Consider the following 21,413-nt stretch of genomic DNA (forward strand, 5'->3'; position numbering starts at 1 on the left):
TAATCCGGTCTGGAATAGGAAAGGACGAGATTCTGCCGAGGTCCTCTCCGAGCACGGCGACTCCGACCACGCCCGCCGCCGTCGCTCTGTCTCTCTCAACACGCCCCCATGCACGCGAGAGAGACAGAGCGACTCCAAGCTTGCTTGGAACCAGCCTTCAGTCTGCCTATGCCCCACGCTAGGCTGGGCAGTCCGGCCCGGTCCGGCCGGCCAGGGAGTTTAGGCCCGCTCGCCCACCCCTCCCCCTCCCCCTCCGCCCCCACGCACTGCCTCTGCCTATCGGTGCTGGCTGGCCTGTTGGCTGTCGGCCGGCGCGTTCAATTTGCGGCATAACAAATGGCCCGTAATTCCGGGCGGCTCATAACGGCAGGGCGACTGGCGCGACCCACACACGATTAATTGGAAGGGCGGCCAGCCGGCCAGCAGACTGATTCCACTCCAAGCAGCGTGTCTCGTCACTCTGTCCCTCTCGCACCTACGGAGCGACGGACGAGTGCGAGAGGGACAGAGAGTCCGAGGTGATGTCCGAAATCGCTCTGAAGCCGGCCAGCCCTTGGGCCAGCCGCCGGGACTCGAGGCTTCCCGGCCGGGCAGTCTCGACAGGCGCACGCCGTGCTCTCGCTAAAAGGGGCGAGATCACCCAAAATCACCCCGCCGACAGCAGCGAGGCTGCGCCGAGGCGGGCCTGCGGTTACACGGGTTGCAGCAGCAGGATGATTTCGAACGCCGCTGTCGTGGCTGTCCTCGCACCCTCACGGGGCGCCCTGCGAGAGTGAGGGAGACAGTGACGAGAGCGGCGCTCGGGATCAGCAGGCACCGTTGATTCGGCCAGCCAGGCCAGCCGTCGACGACGCTGTTCTCGCTGGACGGCTCGCTGTGCGGAGCGATTTGCAAGGTGGTGCAATCGCTGCAGCGAGCATGCGCGAGAGCCAATACCTGAAAGGTCAGACTCGCATGCAGGGGAGGGGGAGGGGGAGGGGGTGACTTCCGCCGTGCGGCCGCGGCTTTGTCCAACTTTTTCCGCGGAAACGTCCGGAACAAGGGGATGAAACGACGGGCCGCTACGTCGCTACTGAGGCCCGGCCGTGCAGGCGAAGCTGGCGCAGCAGGCCTCTCTCTGTCTCTCGCGTGGGCTGGGTCCGGAAAAAACGGGCGGACAATGAGGCGAAAATGAAATGCACGCGGCCAAACTGTGGGCAGAGATTTGCCTCGTCTCGAACTTGTCACGCCCACCGCCTACACAGCACCCCCGGCAGCGCCCCCGGCAGCGCCCCCGGCGGCCGATGCGCCTCCCCTTCCCCCACCACGCGGTCCAGCATCCCCAGCACGCCCCTGTACGCCCCTCCCCTCCCCGGGCCCTCGCCCGCGCGTCACCCCGCCCTCGCCCCTCACCCGGAGCAGCGCTTATAAAAGTGTGGCCGCAGCGGCGCAGCCGGCAGACGCAGCTACGCTTCCACCTGATCAACAAGTGGTCCTTGTAGTGGTGCTCCAGAGTGCTCCGGGACTGCGGCTGCACAGCAGCGCTGTAGCCCTCAGCTTCCAGCCTGCGCCTCGCCGGCCCGCTTCGCCGCTGCGTTGTTGCTCGCCGCCGATCGGCCGACGCCAGGTCAGACAGTGCTCTTCCCTCGACAGCCATCGCTGCAGACTGATTCCGAGATTCGTTTTCATCGCTCTGTCTCTCTCGCACCTCTACGGGGCGCTTATGAGAGAGGCAGAGCGATGAAGATGACTCCCGGAATCAGTCTTCTGGCGACGCGTTCCCGCCTTCCGCTGCCGGGCGAATCCACGCATCGCTCTGGCGCTGTGTCTTGCCAGGTGGTGCCAGGCCGTGCCAGGCCCACGGGGAGCCTCCGAGGGCGTCTCGTGTGGGTGCCGGGTGCAGCGACCCCTGGCTCGCGCTCTGTGTCCCTGGCTTTGAGCGGCTGTCCGCCGGAAAGAGATTCCCCAACACAATACGCCGCTCCGTGCCGCCCCGGCCCCACCGTCCGCGCGAGGCGAGGCGGGGTTGCCCTCAGAAGCTCACAGGAGTGCTGGCCCCTCCGAGCCCCAGGCCCCCGCTAGGCCCCCGAAGTGGCGACCATCCCTTTCTGCCAAGCGCCTGTAAGGCAGGCCCTCCCGCCACACGGCCGCGCGCGGCGGGCTGCCTACGCGCCCGATGCCAGGCGCTGAGCGGGGACGCGACGTAGCCGAGTGGTGCCCCCCACGCCCACCGAGGGCACGCCGCGTGAAGGTGGTGGCCGTGTGTGTCCACGTGCTGCGTGCGCCTCCGTCCCCGTCCGCGTTGCCGTCGCCGTCGCTGTCCCCGTCGCCGCCCCCATCCCCGTCGCCGCCCCCGTCGCCGTCGCCTTCCCCATTGCCATCGCCATCGCCGTCGCCGTGCCCGTCGCCGTGCCCGTCGCCTTCCCCATTGCCGTCCCTATCGCTGCCCCCGTCGCCGCCCCTGTCGCCGTCGCCTTCCCCATTGCCATCGCCGTCGCCGTGCCCGTCGCCACGCCCGTCGCCGTGGCCGTCGCCTTCCCCATTGCCGTTCCCGTCGCTGTCCCCGTGCTGCGTGCTGCGTGCGCGGCGCAGCGTTACGCGGCCGCATTCCAGTGGAGCGCCTGGCTTGTGGCGCGTAGGCACCCCGCCGGCCTTGGCATTGGGGCGGGCCGGCCTACCCTGACTCCGACAGGCGCTCCGTGACCGCCGAGACGAGAAGCACTCCGCCGCCGGGCGACGTGCGGGGCAGTGCCGCCTGGGGCAAGTATGCCGCCGTGTAAATCTGAGGCGTTTCTTTCCGTGGCTCAGACGACAGCGCGGCTTGCGTATACGTCGCGTACGTCTGCTGGCTGATGACGTTGGTGGCGACGGCGGGGGCTCCACGCACCCCACGCCCCGCGCTCCGCCTCCGTGCCGCGCGGTCGGACACCGCGTGCCGCGTGCCGCGTGGCGGCCTAAGCCGCGGGGCGGTGATGCGCGGGCGCAACACGAAGCCTCAAAGAAGGGCTGGCAGGCTCATCGGCCAGGCCACGCCGCGCATGACTTCCCGCACCGCGAATCCGAAATGCGGCGTGTGGCGCCTGCCCGGCCGCCCGCTCCAGTTACCGTGTGCGCCGTGTGCCGCCCGCCGCCACCGAACACCCCCGCGCCGCCCGGCCTCGGCGTCCCGGCCTCGGCGCCCCGGCCTCGGCGTCCCGGCGCCCCGGGCCCGCGGGGACGCGCTGCTCCGATGGGGCGGCGAAGGCGTGGCTGCGAAAGTAGAATCCTGCCGAGGACGCGGTTGCCGTATTCGCCCGGGGAAGACGGATAGGGTAGTCAAAATGGCGTAAAAATTACCTGCATTATTCCGACGTCAAAATGGACAGAGTTTAACTCTTAATCAAGTTATGGTCCATTTTGCCTACCTGCCGTCCCTCGGCGCGTGCAGGCGGCTTCCAGTTCCTCGGGGAGGGGAAGGGAGGGAAGGGAGGGGAGGGAGGGGGGGGGAGGGGGAGGGGAGAGGGAGGGGAGGGGGAGGGGAGGGGAGGGGTGAGATTGCGGGTGGGTGCTTGCTAGCGGGGTGAGCGGGTCGGTTGAAGGGCTGTGCCTCCCCGTGACTCAAAATGTTCAAAATGACTTTAACCATCAACTTGGCTTCTTGACGTCTCGTTGAATGTTGCCAGAGTCAGTCTGAAAATTGAACAATATTACAAATTGATTGATATTAAAAAAAGTTTTTAAAGTCTATTTGTTAGGCTGAGCCTCGCCTGCCATGCACTTGCTTTGTCGGCGGGGAAATCCTGTGAGTGCATAGAATCCACAGAATTTGATTACTGTGTGATATGGAACCTCACTGGCGGGGAGCGGCCACGATGAGTTTTGCGCAGAGAGGCCTGTGGACGCCGCATCGGAGTGCATGCCGCATCGGAGTGCGTGCGGCCCGGCCCGGCCCGGCCGCACATGGCTGCGAAGCGATATACCCAAATCGGCTTTGTGTCGCCCCGGTCGGGCCTGAGCCCCGGCCCCGGCCACAGGCCACAGCACTCCCCGTGGCTTTGGCGGCAGCTGCTGTCGAGCGCTTGATTCCTGGAGTGACCAGCCTGCATCGCTCGAATCCCCGGAAACATTCAGAGACTGCGACCGTGTCACCCGGGCCTTGGGCTGCGCAACGGGGCCGCGGACCGCACCAGCTCAATGAAGAGATCGCGGTCCGGCACAACTTGGAGCATGCAAACAGTGGAGGAATGACGTTACTCGGGCCGGGGATGCGTCGCGCAGCGTGGTTCCTTTGAAACGGCCATCTCATTCGGACCCGCCGGCCAACCGTCGGCAAACACCGGGCCGACTCCTGCTCTGGTGTATTGCGCTGGGCCTTACTCATTGGAAAATAGGTTGTCTAATTGTTCCTCCGAACGAGCCCTTATCTGCAGATGTATTTTAACGATTCCGTATTCTGTTATCCGGTAACAATATCTCTTTTGTCAATTTGGCACTTTAAAGCCCCGAAAAGAGCGGGTTATGCCGCCATTTCATCCAGCCCGTTTCCCGCCTTTTCCGCAGCGCTAGAAAAGGGGCAAAACAAAACACTCCGACCTGCTTGAAACTGCTCGAAAGAACCCATTCCATTCCGCGCCCGTCGGATGTTTGCTTCCGATGCGGCGTAAGGCTGTTACGGCCGTCCGAGCCAGCCCCACCTGTCTCACCCGGACAGACACCGACAGACACCGACAGCGTTCGGCTCCTTCGGCTCCTTCGGCACTCTGCTGCTGCGGCGGCAGTGGCGCGACGTGGCGCGACGTGGAGCGACCCGACGCGACCCGGCGCGAGCAGCAGAGACTCCAGCCAAGGCCAAGGCCAGGGCCGGGCTACACCTACCTACGCCCACTCCACTTTTCCGTTCTTCCGTGGCCGGGGGTTGCCTGCCCGGGGAGTCGTCCGGGAAATCGTCCGAGTGATGTCCGAGTGGAGTTGTCCGTTTGTTGTCTTGGCCGGCCCGGTGGCTGGCTGTGGCTGCGGGGTGGGCCCGGGGTGGGCCCGGGGTAGGCCGGGGCGCGCCATAAGACGTCACGTCCAACAGATCCGCTTCCAATCACGTGGCCACCGGGCGAGGGCTGTCGAGCACGGGAGCAGTCCAGGGACCGCCCTGCAATTACCTTTACGCAAGTGACACCACCAGAAGTTTAGAGAAACCCACGACAGGCCAAAGTTGATGATGCATCGCCACTTCTGGTGTTCAGTGCCTAGCTCCTGCCGATCTGACAGACTAGAGTAACCCGAAACTTTAAACACGAGAACAAAAGCAACATAAATAAATAAATTGAAAAAAAAATAAGTGGACGAGTGCGACGACGAGAAGCGGCACGTGTGTTGGTCTGTCTGGCCGGGGGGGGGGAGAGAGAGAGAGAGAGAGAGAGAGAGAGAGAGAGAGAGAGAGAGAGAGAGAGAGAGAGAGAGAGAGAGAGAGAGAGAGAGAGAGAGAGAGAGAGAGAGAGAGTGTAGGCGGGCAAGTGGGTGGCACAGAACTGCACCAGAACTCGATGCCATTTTCAATCTGAACTGGCTGTTTTGATGGTTTTGGTTTGCCAGTTCGAAATACAACGAATAAACACAAAAAGGCGGGGAGCTTTTTTTCTCGCAAGATCACTGCAGCCATTACTGTCGGCGTGGTTAATAGGCGGCCCTCGCCGCGAGCACTGCACGAGCACTGCACGAGCGCTGCACGAGCACTGCACGAGCACTGCACGAGCGCTGCACGAGCACTGCACGAGCACTGCACGAGCACTGCACGAGCGCTGCACGAGCACTGCACGAGCACTGCACGAGCATTGCACGAGCGCTGCACGAGCACTGCACGAGCACTGCACGAGCACAGCAAGAGCACTGCACGAGCGCTGCACGAGCACTGCACGAGCGCGCCGCCAGCCCGGCCGGGCGACGGATAATGAGACCGAACTTTCCACAGGACGCATCATAAAGGGAGGCCGGGTAAAAGTTGGTGCAGGAGGCTCTTCGAGTGTGTTTCTGTGGGGACGGGCGGGGATGGGGGAGGTGTGTGTGTGTGTGTGTGAAACTACTGCACTATGTAGACCAAGACCAAACACTCCGCGCACTTACGTAATGGGTTAGTGCTAAAGATGCATTTTGAAAAGAGATGCCATAAGTTGGCGGGACAGAGAAGTCACGCCAAATTTCCTGCCATACCGTCTTCGGTGAGACTTTCCACTTTTCACGCAGGAGAGAAAGTCACGTCGTTTTAAGTGCCCTCCTTAGGTGAGCGAAGGCTCCCTCGATTTCCATCTCCTTCCTGCTTCGTTCGCATCGAGATGCAGGCCTTTCCAAGAAGTGCCGGTTTTCCTGGTCCACCGGTCTCCTGCCGGACAGGATGGCCGTGCACCATCGTTAACGAAGCATGCGCCGTGCGTTTTGAGGTTTTCGTCTCGCCGAAGCTGGCGCGGCCGCCTCCAGCCGCCTCCAGCCGACGTCGCGGGGCGTGAGGAAATAAGACTCTCGCCCGTAAAAGAGCTTGCCCCCCCCCCTCTCCGTGTGGCACTCCGACGCGAAATAATAGGTCCGGACAGCCCCGCCGATCTGCCGTCTCGCCGGCCGCCACTCACCACCAGCGCGGGGCCGCGGGGCCTCCGCGGGGCGAAGCATTTAGGGGCACGAGGCATCGCGAAGCCTGTAGAATGGCACGGCTCTTGCCGCAACTGCACTCTAAATGTAGGGTGCCCAGAAACTGGGCGCCTTTGTCGCCCCCCAGTCCTAAAAAACCATGGAGGGTCCCATGGTGCATGGGACATCATGGGATTGCATGGGAAGCAAAATCCCATGGTGTCCAAAACACCCTCATTTTGGCCCCTTTACCATGAGAAAATTCCATGGTGTCTGGTTTGCATGGTGTACTGGTCCCATGACATCCCTCGTACACATGGCGTGCCAAGTGCCTTGTCACAAAGTCAAGCGAAGAGACACGAGGCGTTCATATTCTCTTCACCCACGTAAAAATTCGATGCTGAACACGATGGAGCGGTCGCCGTCACTCTATCTCTATAGTTCAAGTTGCAGGGGATTCTGAATAATCTCTGGAGACTTCAACGCACGGGCAAGAGCACGTTACCATGGTGCGAGCGCCACCATGGGGAAGCCATGCTTCACCATGACGATAGACACCATGGTGGTTCTTTCACCACGGAATTATTTGTCGCCCCATGCCGCCCCATGCCGTGGTGTAAGAGTGCTCGTGGTGTTTTCCTAAATTTCCATGGTGAAAGATCATCGTCTCGTGGGAAGTCATCCATGGGACCCCATGTGCTCCATGGTTTTTTGGGACTGGGCGCCCCACTTTTTAGGGTGCCAAATGTCTTCCAAGGTGCCAAAGGTGCCCAGAATCTGGGCACCTCGGTCGCCCAGGAACTAGACACCTGTGTATGCTCTACCATGGGAGAGGGCCGGTTACTGTATGGTTTGTCCACCCCGAGACTGGGCGACAAAGGTGCCCAGAAACTGGGCGACATTTGGCACCCTAAAAAGTGGGGTGGGCGACAAACGCGCCCAGTTTCTGGGCACCCTACATTCAGAGTGTAGTGGTGGACCCGGGGCACCTGCTCGAAGCACGTCGGCACCACTCCCAAGAACAGCGACGCCAGCGAGGGTGGCATCCGGGCGGAACAAATTACAATACAACGTCCGAATTCATTTCTAATCGACGCGCGTGTCGGAACAATCACCCGGCCGTTCGAGTTCTTTCCTCGCTTCCTGAGGTGTGACTGGAGTCTTCTTCCACTGCACAGTGGACCGTGCGTCAGTCAAGAAAGAACGCGAGCTCACCTGCCCTCTTGCCTGCGCACCGATACCTATAATCTATTTTCGGTCGATGCCTGCCTTCCAGGGCAGCGCAGTGTCGCCCAGCGTCCCCCGCACGTGACCGGGGTCACTGTTTACCGCGCCGCACTCACCGCACTGGTCGAAAGGCAGAACCGTAAAAACAAAGTACGCTTTTGGTGGCATCGGTCCGCTCTATCTCCAGCCGACGTTCGGCAGACGACTCTGGTGGGGCAGGAGCCGAGTGAGACTCTTCGTGGATTTTCGTTCCCGTGCGTGGCGCCGAGCGTGGGCATGTGTGAGGGCGCGCGCGCGTGTGTGTGTGTGTGTGTGTGTGTGTGTGAGCTCGCGCCCACGGTTTGTGTCCGCCTCTCTGTCTGTGTGCCGAACCCCCGGCCTCTGCATGCGCCTCTTGTCCTTTTTGTGTAACGAACCCGCGGTGTCCCGCGCAGTGCTGCGCACCGCCCCTTCATGCCGTGCCGTGCCGTGCCGGGGACGCCGCGACTCCGATTGAATCCCTTTATCTGGCCTTGCTTGTTAGCTGTGAGCGATACAAACAGGAGGGGTGGGATGGGTCTCAGGCATGCTTAGGTGGGCCCACTGCTGGGGGCGCGCTCTCGAGGGAGGGGGAAAGGGCCGTGCTGAACTATGTTTAGTTTTATTGGCTCTATTGAAGTGCAGAATATGCAACCACGCCACGTGCCGGCGATTATCGCGTCAAATTCGAGTGAGTAAATTTTTTAAAAAATCTAGGCAAAATCAATAAAAACACCCATTTGAGAGAGAATACCCGCACAGCACTTTGTGCGATTTTTTTTTTTATAAAAAAAAGGGCCGGTCATTCAAGAGCGTTTGAAAGCGTTCTCTCACCCTTTCAGAAATACCAAGTTATAAAGTCAAAGGGACAAAACTCGTCACGAATTATCCGGTTCTCTCTTTGACTATACTGCGGCTTCTGTTTTTGTGACTTTCGTCGCAACGATTCGCCACGTGTAGCGTTGCTCTGTTCTTTCCGCTTATCGTTCTCAGAACTTTTTGGCTGAGCCCCCTATTCCTTTCACTGAAACTAAAACTTAAACTAGCGAAGCCCTTTAGTCCGGCCCAGAGACCCTCCCGAGTGAACCACGACGAAAGTGGCACCTCGCAATGTAGGCAACCTTTGAACGTATCGGTGGCAACAAAAGTGGTAGTGTTAAGCGTTGAAATTAACTAAGTAGGTGCCTTTGATGAATTTTTATAATGATCAGAACCCAATTTTTCAAAATGAACGAACAAACATTCGATTCAAGCTGGTAAAACGTTTAGTTTCGTTCACTGTTCAAGTGAAGTTTTCAGGTTGGCAACGATAAAAGTCGGGTGCAGTTTAGAAGCGTCGTTGAATTGCAACCCCGGTGGGTTTTGTAAACTGACCACAACAACACGAACAACACACACGGAGGCGGAAGTCGGCACTAGCGTTCACACTAGATGAAGTCAAAACTTAAAAAATGAAGTTGCAAATTACAAGTTAACATTCATATTGACAAGATTAAAAACTAATAATAAACTATGATCATTATTATAAATCTTATAAAGTTTAAATCTGTAAGTGGTAGTATTTCTTCTTGTGGCAGCGCTCAGTCATGAACAATAAGAATTCGCTTCCAAGTTTTAAAGTTCCACAGTTTAATAAATTGTGTGTCTATCAACAAAAGTAATAATTTTTAACTGCTTAATTGACATTGGGAGGCACATGCTAACCATTCAACCCAGTTAAGAACCTTATCGTGCACATTTTGACTATATCTCTAAAAATCTTCTGACGCTTACTATTTTAACGTAAAAGGTTGGTCTTCACATTTTTACCTCTACGATTCATTTTGAAAAGATTGTGGAAACCACAACTCTTTGTGTCCATGATGTTACCTTCAACAAAGCTTTTCAAGCTGTGATGTATATAAAACTTGAATATATTATAGATTTTTGTTAAATTTTAGTTAAATATCTCCCATGGGATCTCAACCTCTATTTCAATCTTCAGTTCAAGCTACTGCTGATTGCGCTTTATGTGGGGTGAAAGGCGGTCTTTGAGTCATGGAGTTTTCGGTGCATGAGGGATGTTACGATGTGAAGCCAAAGAACTGTATTTCAAAATTTTCCATGGGGACTTAAACTCCATCTCAAACTTTGGCCTGCTTACATGGGGCGGTGAGAAAAAAAAAGTTGTAACAAATGACTTCTTTGGTGAATACAAACCAAAAATTATAAAACCCCGTCCTAAACTAGGAAAACAAAGTGGAAATACTGTTAATCCCACATTCAAACTTAGAAAAATTAATAAGTATAATCAAAGTACAGAAAACAAATTATTTTATCTTTATGAAATGTCAACTTGCAAGTGGGAACTTAGGCTCAGCCTTAAGTTTAGACTTTACCTAGTTAGTATCTCTACATTCAGTGGAAAGGAAATTGCGCTGCTACTTTTGACGGCATCACGGCAGCCAGGGGACATTGTCCTGCGGGGGCAGCGGAGTGGAGAGGGGAGGGGGCGCGCGTGGGAGGAGGGGCGGCACTGCCCGCTCGGCCTGCTCGGCCTGCATCGGCCTGCCTGGCACGCGGCTTGGCCGCAGTGCACTGGCGTAGCGGCGTAGCCATGGCGCTGCTCGGTCACTGTCTACACACGCCGAGTAATCAAATGATGAACTGCCAGGGACATGTCTTCGTTTGGTTCGCCTTCCCGGAAGCAGCGGCCTGTTAAAGTATGTCAAAGTGCTCTCGCGGCTCCACTCCGCCACCGCGCGCAACACGTTCGTCCCCGCCCCGCCGGCCCACCCCTGCGTGGCTGGCTGCCTCCACGTTCACATTGATTCCCGAGGCGGGGAAAGGAGGGGTTGGATCAAGGAGGCCGGGATGGAGACGTAAACAGGAGGCGGCCCGCAGGTACGCCCACGTCGCTATCCCGCGAAGAAGACCAGACAGACAGGCAGACTGAAAGACAGGTGCAAAGACAGGCAGACAGACGGACGCTGACAGGCAGACAGACGGACGCTGACAGGCGGACAGACGGACGCTGACAGGCGGACAGACGGACGCTGACAGGCGGACAGACGGACGCTGACAGGCAGACCGTCGGGAAGCAGATACCCACTTCGAGTGGCGCGGAAACGCAAAGCGCGAACTTCACCGAGTGGGCGACGCGAGGCACGCGAAGCCGGCCCTGTTGAGACATGGTTCAGAGTGGTCTGGAAGGGCGGGGCGGGGCGGGGCGGGGCGGGGCAAAGCGAACTCCGCCAAAAACGCCCCCATCCGGCCAGCCTGGCCCCCGCGGCCCCCGCGGCCCTCGCACCCTTATATCACCCCACCCCCTCCATGTGGATGTCGCTACATCGTGTTACGTCCCCCTAATTAACAGCCGACTGGATTGCCATCATTATCCAGGGCGTTGGATTGCAGCCGCGCAGCCGCAAGGCAAGGCAGCAAAGGCCCGTCCGCCATCTTGGCGCTGCGGAGCCAAGCGCAAAGCGCGAAGCGAGCAATTTTTATAGTGTACTTAGCGCCGCGGCGTGGGCCGGCGTGGACCGCGCTACCGCGTAGGCCGATCATCGTTTTTCTTAATGATTTTTAGTTTTCCGCGTTGCATGCTGGCCGGCCTGCTGCTGACTTCGGCGTCGATGGGGGGGGGGGGGACGCGTGGCGCGCGTGCAGTGTGGGCGCAGCAATCATATTGGCGGAGGCAGCGGACAATGCTGTGCTCACGTTCGGCCGAGCTCTCATGGCGGCGCAGCGGGCGGCGGGCCGGGCCGTGTTCTCGGTAAAGGCTGCCTCCTAGGTGCAGGCCGTCTGCTCGGTACGCCTCGGTGCAGGACGCTGAGGGCCGCCCGAGGGGTTACCCACTCCGGGAATCATGTGTACGCTCAGTCCGGGAATCATTCGTAGATCTTTTAAATTGATGGAAAATCCTCATAGTTTCAATTTAAAGTCATGGTAATCATGTGATACACCAAAAACATTCGAATACAAAGCAAATTTTCGAAAGTTCTCTCTTTTCTCAGGTAAGGTTGTTCTGGGAATCGCGGGAATCCGGAATCGTGTGTACATTAAAACAACGAGTGGGTAACCCCTCGGGGCCGCCCGAGGGCCGCCTTGAGACGGGGACGCGGACGGTAACCTGGTTAGAAAGCCCTTCCGAGTCCCGTCTCTGTTCTGATTTAACTTTGGCGGGGCGGGGCGGGGCGGGGCAGGAATGTCCATGGCGGTGGGTCCGGCGGTCCGGCGGGGCGATGCGAGTCCGCGCGAGTTGTGCTCGCCGTCCCCATTGTGGGGCTCGCCTTCCAGCCTTTCAGGGCAGATCAGACGGAGGGCAGGCCAGGGCAGGCCAGGGCAGGCCAGGGCAGGCCAGGGCAGGCCAGGGCAGGCCAGGGCAGGCCAGGGCAGGCCAGGGCAGGCCAGGGCAGGCCAGGGCAGGCCAGGGCAGGCCAGGGCAGGCCAGGGCAGGCCAGGGCAGGCCAGGGCAGGCCAGGGCAGGCCAGGGCAGGCCAGGGCAGGCCAGGGCAGGCCAGGGCAGGCCAGGGCAGGCCAGGGCAGGCCAGGGAGCCACGGCAGCCAGGTCAGGCCAGGGCAGGCCAGGCAGGCCGGTCAGGCAGGGCAGCAGAAAAGCCAGGCAGGCCAGGGCAGGCAGAGGCAGGCCATGAGATTGCAGGCAGGCCAGGATTCAGCAGGCAAAGGGAAATGGAGAGCCAGGCAGGCCAGGGCAGGCCAGGGCAGCCAGGGCAGGACCCAGGGCAGGCCAGGGGCAGGCCAGGGCAGGCCAGGGCAGGCCAGGGCAGGCCAGGGCAGGCCAGGGCAGGCCAGGGCAGGCCAGGGCAGGCCAGGGCAGGCCAGGGCAGGCCAGGGCAGGCCAGGGCAGGCCAGGGCAGGCCAGGGCAGGCCAGGGCAGGCCAGGGCAGGCCAGGGCAGGCCAGGGCAGGCCAGGCCAGGGCAGGCCAGGGCAGGCCAGGGCAGGCCAGGCCCAGGGGCAGGGCCGCACGCGTCACGCAGAGACCGCGCGGACACGCCTTTTGTCCAATCGAAGCGAATCTCCATCGCAAGTAGCAGTCACGCAGCGTCCCTGTTTTGGCCGCCTCGAATGCAGAGTAAACTAGCTCCGCGCCGCCTACCCATCCGCGGCCTCGCGGCACGTTTATTTTTTCATGCAAATGAAGTGCGAGGGGAAAGTGCAGGGACGGCTGCCTGCGAGGGCAGGGAATTACGGGTCAGTAATGACGAAATAAGCAGCAATTTTCTGCCTCGTGTCCATGAATCAATAATGCGGGCTGAACGCGTAGCGCCCTAGCGTATGGACCGACTCATGTTTTCCGCATTCGATGCAAGCTGGGTGGGAAGCCCCTCCTTCCCCATCGAACATGAAGGGCTTCACTGGTGAAACAAAGGCATTAGAATTATGCCCTTTAAGGGCGTTAACGATTTACGCCCTTAAAGGGCATAAATCGTTTATGCCTTTGGGAAGGGCATTAAAACTTTGCTTGAAATTCCTATACTATTTACGCCCTTTCCAAGGGCATAAACGATTTGTGCCCTTGCAAGGGCGTAAAAGAGTATTTATGCCCCAAAGGGCGTAATTTTTAGGCACGAAGTAGCCTTATAGTATACCCAGGATTCAGCCGGCCCGAGATTCAATTTGTGTGGCCCTTTATGCATTTCGGAAATTTTCTATACGATTTTAATGAGATTTTGCAGACTTGTAGAACTTTGAACGCTGATTCTTATGCTGAAATCTGGTTAAAAAGTTAACGGCCAATTTTGAGAAATTTGCTGTCAAAATCGCCGTTTCCATGGCAAAACTCGACTCGTCAAAGGGATTGGGGGGAGCCGAGCCGGGGAGGACCAATAGCCGAGCTTCATTTTGGGTCTGTACAGCTTACTCCAAAAGCTGAAATGGCACGTTCGAAATGAAAAATTTCTTTGACTGCAGGTAGACAAGATGCAACAATAGAATTGGTGTCGGTTCGAACGCAGTTTTTCGGGTAGAACTATCCAATAATACTTCTTGATCGGAGTGTTTTTGGACATGCGCAGTAGGTTTGCAACCTGTTTAACAGTTTAACCAACTGTAGCATTTGAAATCTGTATTAATTTTGCTCTCTTTTTTGTTTTTTCTTTGTTTCCTGCTAATGAAAATTCATATAAGACAAATTTTCAATTTTAATGTGATAACTTTCTAAAAAAATGTTCACAAAAAATTAGCAATACAAAAGTTCTTTTTTTCTGACATAAAGTTTTTCAAATATCACTTTTTTTTCTGTCAACAAAACAATTTTGTTGTTGTTGTGATTCAGTTAGCACTAGGACCACTTCGCTCCACCTCGCGACTTGCAGTGCTCATGTTCCTCGAACAAGACTCACCCGCGTTTCGAAACCTTCCCTCCCGAGTTTATGAAGTTTGTCAAACCAACCGTCGTGGTGTTAATACGTTGTGAGTGAGAACTATTACACAGAATTGAAGAAAACATGACTAGAGAACCATAGCCTTTTGAAACAAGCCAAACAATTCAACGTCAGCAACAATGGAGGGGCATTTTTAATGCGCGACTGCTGGTGCTTTCAGCTTCGCGATTTTCGCAAGGGCGCAGACGCCGAGAAGATTGTTGCCAACCCGTGAAAATAATTTACTGCCTTCTTTCTGCTAAGAACATTTTAATAATGATGGACTTTAAAGATGTTCCATTGTCAGAACACTGCGGAATACATTAGCATTGGAATATTTTGAATTTACCAGCATTTTGATTTCTATTTATTGTCAAGTTTAAATTTCGACGGGTGGCACATCGACCACATTGGTACCACTGCCATTGGTAGTCCCCTGAGCCACAACTTCACAACACCACTTCTTTTCTTTCTCCACACTCTTACACAATAATCAAATTGACTTCGTGACTCCTAGGATTTCTTGAAATCGTATTTTTATGCCTTTGTTTTACCAGTGTTGGTAAAAGACGAAACATCAGCAACCCACGAGCAGTTTGCCTCGGCATTTCCCTTCTGCCGTTAGGACAGCTGTAGATTCTCCAACCAAATTTAAAATGAAAGCAAAACGAATTGTGGAGGGAAAATTAACAGTCCTGGAGGAAAGCCTAACCAATAAAACTTCATTTTTTCCAGGATGGTGCTCTTCGTGCTGATGCTGCTCCTGGTCGCTTGCTGCTTCGCGCCGACCTGCCTGGCCCAAGCCGATGCTGACGACTCTGTCAACTCCGAGTACGTAGTCCTTTGGGTCGTTGTTGTTGTGTGGCTGGCGGCATAGCAGCCCAGGTCTCACGGCCTGCCTTCTGTCCAGGTACGAGGATTTCCTGGCCACTCTGCTCAACCGCCGGACTGACCTGGAGAGGAACTTCATGCGATATGGCCGGAGCGGGACGACTGACCCCATGAATCGCCGAGCTGAGAACTACATGCGTCTTGGTCGGAGCCCGGCCTTTGGGCAACTGGAGCGGATCTCCCGCGGCGAGAATGACAACACCAACGGGTTCATCCGCTTCGGGCGGATGGGCTTCGACGATCACTTGGAGATGGTTGATCGCAGTGGAACGAACCAGGATAACTTCGTGCGGTTTGGGAGGAACGATGGAATCGCCAGGGCTCAGGTGGAAAGTAATTTCGTCCGCTTCGGTCGCCCGGAAGAGAGCAATTTCATCCGTCTCGGCCGTTCAGTTGACAATAACTTCGTGCGATTTGGTCGCCCGGAAACTAGTAACTACGTGCGATTTGGGCGTTCTGGGCTCGGTCCGGACAGCAACTACGTGAGGTTCGGTCGCGGGGACTGGGCCCGCGCTGGGCTCGGGGAGGTGCCCGGCGGCTCCATCCTGGAGCACTTCATGCGCGCGAACGCGGCCAATGTGCTGCGCCCGGACGGCGGGCTGCTGGGCCGCCGCGTGCGCTGCGTGCGCGCGGCCAGGGAGAGGGCCGAGGTGGCCGGTGGCGGAAGCGCCGGGGGAAGCGCTGGGGGTAGCGCCACCACCCCGGCGGCCTCCGGGGCCTTCGCTCGCACCGACCGTGCGTACGTGGCCTCCGATGACTCCGCGGAGGGAGAGGGCTCTCACCAGGAGGCCCACGACAACACTGGCAGCAAACGCGCCCCAGTCGCCTAGGCAGCGCGCGCCGCCGCTTCACCCCTTAGTCCTCTCTGCACTAACAGGGTACTCCGCCCTATCCAGATCAGAATTGTGGCCGCGATTCCAGTCTGAATAGTGTAACAGTGTTGCCAGATCGTGTGTCCCCCGGGTGACTCCTTGTATAGGGAACACAAACTACTTTTTCTAGTGAGCTGTTAGGATCAAATATTTACGTTCTATGACAATCTTGTTCTGAATTATATGGACCAGAATTTGTTTCCCGAGTTATTGAAGAAAAATCAATTTTGGGGGGAGAAGTTTTAGCAAGGTTTAACCCAGCGTGAACGCAAAATTTCAAAATAATTTCAAAATACTTCAAACAGAAATGAGTTTATTTCAGCCGTAATCATGGATGTAGGCAACCAGGTGACATTTTTTTTATCCAAATGGCTCACCACAAATCGATTTTCGTGCTTTTAGTTCGAATCACTCTTCTTTTGGGGAAACACCTGCGGATGATAGGAAACAAAGTGAGGACACAGTCATCAACATTGCAGGCAGATTGTATATAATTTAGTCTAGAACCTTTAGTCTTATTTCAGGCGCGTTGTTGGTGCCCTGTTTCTTTCGGCTTTAAAAGACTATTATCTTAATTTTAAATATAAAATTTTTCACAAAATTTAAAATAGATAGAGATCCGCTTCCTGTAAATAACTTGTAGTGTCACCACGGTTTGAGGGAAATCGAGTATCTTGGTGTGGCAACTCTGTAGCACAGCGGAATACCCTGTCTCCGGGGAGCGGTCAGACTTGAGCCTCGGTCCTCACATCCCCTCGCTTCGCCATCATTTATGCACGTAGGTCGTATGGCTAGGTTACTAATTTAGTTTTGGGTTCGTAGTGGTCGACTGCGTAGTAAAGACAGTCGTTAAATCCATAGGTGGCCACAGGCTGCCCCCTCCTTTAGTTTTACTGTAGGTTAGGTTACCTAGGTCGTAGAGAGAGAGAGAGAGAAGAGAATGAAGGAAGCGTGGTCATGGCCGCACAGTTGGGGAACGTAGCGCTTCGTGCGAGGGTGGGAGACAGCAGGATAGAAACAGTATAGTGTAGCAAAAACTGCGTATACGCAAACAGATATTAGCGAACGCGTTATTTTTCCAGTTTGTAGTATGCACCCGAAAATGGTTTCCCGACCACATTGATGTGAAAATATTTCGATCTGGGTGCGTAGAGTAAAGTTCTTTTGTTTGTATACAAGTATAATGCTTTCGATGTCAACATGTAACCATGATGTAACTTCCGGGATGCCTTCCTGACGTGGCTGGACGGGAGGCGACTCTGTGATCAGAGTCTGCTGTGTAAATCATAATGTGCGTGTCTGTGGGTGAGTACCACCGTGAGCGTGAGTGGGTGGAGGAGACGGAGAGAGATAGCGAATGGTGTCAGGGACGGTGTACCCCTAGACACGGTGCGCACGTCCGGCGTATGGGACGTGCAGCCCGCTAGGTCTTTGTTTTCTTCCCGTTACCCCGTCCCGGCCGTCCCAGGCGTGAAAAGAAAATCCTTACGGATGGCCTCTGCTTGCCGGCCGACTGCCGGCCGCCTGGGCCGGCGGGGACGAACCCGCAGTAATCTTTCCTCTCCTGAGACGGGCTGTAGCAACGTCGTAGTGCCGCCTGTCTCTCTTGTACCTGCTGAAGTAGTCATTCCTTGTGACTCTGTATCCACGATGTGTGTTTCAATAAACTGCGGTGTACAATATGTCCTCTGTGTCGACTGACTCACTAACCCTGAAACTACCACCACCACACCACCCACCACCCCACTCGCTCAGTGCACTACTGGAATTCAAGCAGTAACTTTTGGTCAATTGCAATAACCACCAGAGCATCTTTGTCTATACGTACTTGTAGAACAATTTGTAAACGTACAACACAGTTAAAAAATTAAAAGCCTAATTTTAATAGATAAAATTTAAAAAAATTTGGCACATAGATTTTATTTTAACTGGCTGTCGCTTCTTGATGTCCGATTTCAGAAATGGAATGTGGCTTTAGCCATATTCTCAACCAAAATTAAATGTTCAAGAAAACTGGATGAAAAATTAAATTGCCTTTTCTTTACACTCCACCGGCCAATGAGTATAGAGTTTTCAAAACAGACTGTGAACTGTCAGATTTTTTTAAGGGTTGTGGCCCAAAAATACACAAAAAGAAGGGAAAACTGGTAAATTACGGTAAAATACGGTATTTAACGCAGTCCCCGGTAAAATTAGTATTTTTTGGTAATTTTGAAACTATTGTTAATATTGAAATAAGCAGTACGCAAAGTTTGTCGAAACAGCGTCAAATGCGAGGGGGCCACCACCCCCGTAATCCTGTGTACAAATTGGCTGGTAATCCCTGGTAATCCATGGCGTAATCACGTAATCCTTGAAAAAATTCTGTCATTTTTCAACGTTTTTAGTCATTTTTCAACGTTTTTGAGCTATTTTTCAACGTTTTCGAACCAATTTTCGAAAATTTCACGCGTAATCCCTAGTAAATTTCCCGTAATCCCGTAATCTTGTGTACGCCTGAAATGAGAGTGGTGGCCCCCTCGGTCAAATGTGTGGTTTGAGCTGACTTTGGGCAGCCACTGCGTCTGATCTAAGGTGGCTAGTCGTTCTCCCCCAACGGGTAGCTGGTCTTTGGGCCTTCCTTTAGAACACCTTTGTTACGGAGTGCGATTGGCCGCCTTAGTTTGGGAGCGGTATTGCAGCAAAGTTTGTCGAAACGGAATCAAATGTGTAGAAATCGTCGTTTGGGCTGACTTAGGGCAGCCACTGCGTCTGATCTAAGGTGGCTAGTCGTTCTCCCCCAACGGGTAGCTGGTCTTTGGGCCTTCCTTTAGAACACCTTTGTTACGGAGTGCGATTGGCCGCCTTAGTTTGGGAGCTGTATCGCAGCAAAGTGGATGAAAACGATAAAATTTTACTTTACCCAAATATACCGTATAATACAGTAAAATACCGTATTTTACCGTTATTTACGTAACTTTGAATCTTACCGGTATTTGTACATCGCTAGATAGAGGCGCTGTCCGTTGACGCTTTGCATTCATAAAGTGGCGCGTGGTGGCTCTCTGCCTCTGCCCTTTTCAATCATCATGAGGCCCCCCTTCCTTCCCGGGGGCGGCCTGGTGGGGCTACGCCAGGGTGCACGCTGCAGGGGCTGGCGGGGCTGGCGGGGCCCAGGGCTGGGCCGAGGCCCACGCAGCCTGCACAGCCTCACCGCGCGCGCGTGGCCGGCCCAGCTTCACCTTCACGCTCAGGCCCAGCGCTAGCCCAGCGGTCCGGTGTAGTGGGCCCACTACGTAGTCCGGTAAGGCGGGCGGGCGCGTGTCAGGCACGTCGCTGTTTCCCTCTTTCCTCGAGGTCATTCTCGGAACCGTTATTCAGACCAGCTGCTGGAAATCCCTCACGCGAGGCTGGATAAAAAGGGAACCGCGGATACCGATGGATCACAGCTGTCCCCGCACATCTCCACTTTTCTTTTCCTATTTTTTTTTTCGTCGGCGCTGGCATGCCATCGTTAAAATGGCAACATTTGTTATTGTCGTTTCTTTCCGCGCATGCACCCACGATCTGTACGCGCGGTCGGCATGCCAACCCCGGCCGACCCCCAATCAAGCAGGACGTTGCTGCGCACGCTGGGCAGACCGCGTCAATCGTCTGCGTCGCCACTGTGGTGCCACTTCGAGGCCGGATTCTGCTGGCTCCACTGCTAGCCCCGCCGCGAATCAAACAAACGAAGCGCTGTCGGGGATTTCAAATGTTGAATTGATGACAGTTGTGTTGCCCAAGTGGAATCGCATTGCTCTGGTGAAACAAACGCATAAAACAGCTACGCTCCTAAGGGCCTAACCAGTCTTTCACGCCCCTTGAGCGCCCTTTAAGTGCCTTTGGAAGGGCATTAAAATTTTGCCTACCAATTCACGCACCTCCCAAGAGCATGAAACGATTCACGCCGCTTGTTTACGTATGCCTTTGTCTCGCTAGTGTGCGCTGTCGTCGATGAGGCCGTGATTTCTTCACGCTCCGCCTCTACTTGCCCCCTGCTCGCCCCCTGCTCGCCCCCTGCTCGCCCCCTGCTCGCCCCCACCGCACCCGACTACCGACTGACACACATCGGAGTTGAATGGCTCGAAATATGGCTTCCGTGTGACACTGCACACGACAGATCCAGCAGCACCGGTGAGCTACGGATGAACCTGGTCGTACCGTAAGCACGCTGCCCTATCAGCTTCATAAAAAAAATTCCAACCTTGTAACAGCTATGGCCTGCAGGGCTGAGCGTCAAAGGCCCTCCTGGGCGATTGCTATTTTTTCCGTTTCGCTACACCTTACAGAAAAAGAAATAAAATCCTGGCCAACGTCTACAAAACAGATGCCTCAGCTGCATCACTCACGCTTAAAAACCATAAAACAGATTAAAAATTTGACAACGGGGATGTTTGCCTTTAAATTGATGAACAAAAAACACGTAATCAAAATAATCTGTTGAATACTTCGTTCTTTGGTTTATTTCGTTGGCGTTTTTGTTGTTACGTTACCATAATTGGCGGTGATTAAAAAAAAAAAACTTTATGAATTGACTTCCTTTATTTAGTTTTTATTGCACCTGTACGCCTCTGTCCGGAGATGCTTGCGGAGGATGGCGAGGGAAAAAGGACAGGGCGCCTAGACGGCCAAGGCGCGCTGTGTCCTACATTATTCCCACGCCTTCTCCCCTTCCCCCGGCCGCTCACTACAACCAGTGTCCTGACCCGCTCAACCCGTCACAACCCCACCGGCCCCTGCCCGCACCCCCGCCAGACGGTCTTGGCGCCCAGCCCGCGCTGCGAAGCATGGCGGCGGTTCAGGCGCAGTGCTATCAGAAAATGCCAAGAGGTGATAGCGCAATCCGCACCTCAGCGCCTGGAGTTGTCCGAAAAAGCCCAGTTCCTTGTACAGTACCTCCCATGTTCACGGAACCCGCCTTGCCATTGTTGCCCTGGGTCTTAGGTCCCCGCTGCCCCTGCCGCCCCCGCCGCCACCGGCCGTCCCCGCCGTCCCCGCCGGCCCCGCCGTCCCCGCCGGCCCCCGCCGTCCCCGCCGTCCCCGCCGGCCCCCGCCGTCCCCGCCGCCACCGGCCGTCCCCGCCGTCCCGCCGGCCCGCCGCCCGCCGCCCGCCGCCCGCCGCCCGCCGCACCCGCCGCACCCGCCGAAGCCCGCCGCCCGCCGCCCGCCGCCCACACCCCGCCGCGAAGGTCGGCGCCGCCCCCAGCCTTAGCCACAGCCATGCTGCGTGCACGCACGCGGCACGAGACTGCTAATCAGTGAGCTGACCGCGGCTGACGGCTGACCCTCCCTCCGGCTGCAAAACGCGCTGACTTCTGCCGGTGGATGGGAGCCCCGGTGCGGCGCTGCGCCCCGGGGGTGGCCCCGGGGGTGGGCCCTGGGGCTGGGGCGGGCAGGGGCGCCGGCGCGGTGCTGAACACGGCCGCCTCGACCACGGCGTCGAGGAAG

At 56.2% G+C, this 21,413-nt stretch overlaps 1 protein-coding gene across 1 annotated transcript; it reads left to right on the forward strand.

The window, feature by feature from the left end:
- Nucleotides 1-1,446: 1,446 nt before the first annotated feature.
- On the forward strand, nt 1,447-17,626 carry LOC117650802 (FMRFamide-related peptides). The gene is made up of 4 exons (XM_034394403.1): nt 1,447-1,606; nt 14,917-15,012; nt 15,092-15,666; nt 15,715-17,626. The coding sequence occupies exons 2-4, from the start codon at nt 14,918-14,920 to the stop codon at nt 15,900-15,902; spliced, it is 858 nt and encodes a 285-aa protein (XP_034250294.1). The 5' UTR covers nt 1,447-1,606; nt 14,917; the 3' UTR covers nt 15,903-17,626.
- The last annotated feature ends 3,787 nt before the right edge of the window (nt 17,627-21,413 follow it).

Source organism: Thrips palmi, unplaced genomic scaffold (assembly GCF_012932325.1).
Source record: "Thrips palmi isolate BJ-2018 unplaced genomic scaffold, TpBJ-2018v1 HiC_scaffold_5, whole genome shotgun sequence".
In the NCBI taxonomy this organism is placed as follows: domain Eukaryota; kingdom Metazoa; phylum Arthropoda; class Insecta; order Thysanoptera; family Thripidae; genus Thrips; species Thrips palmi.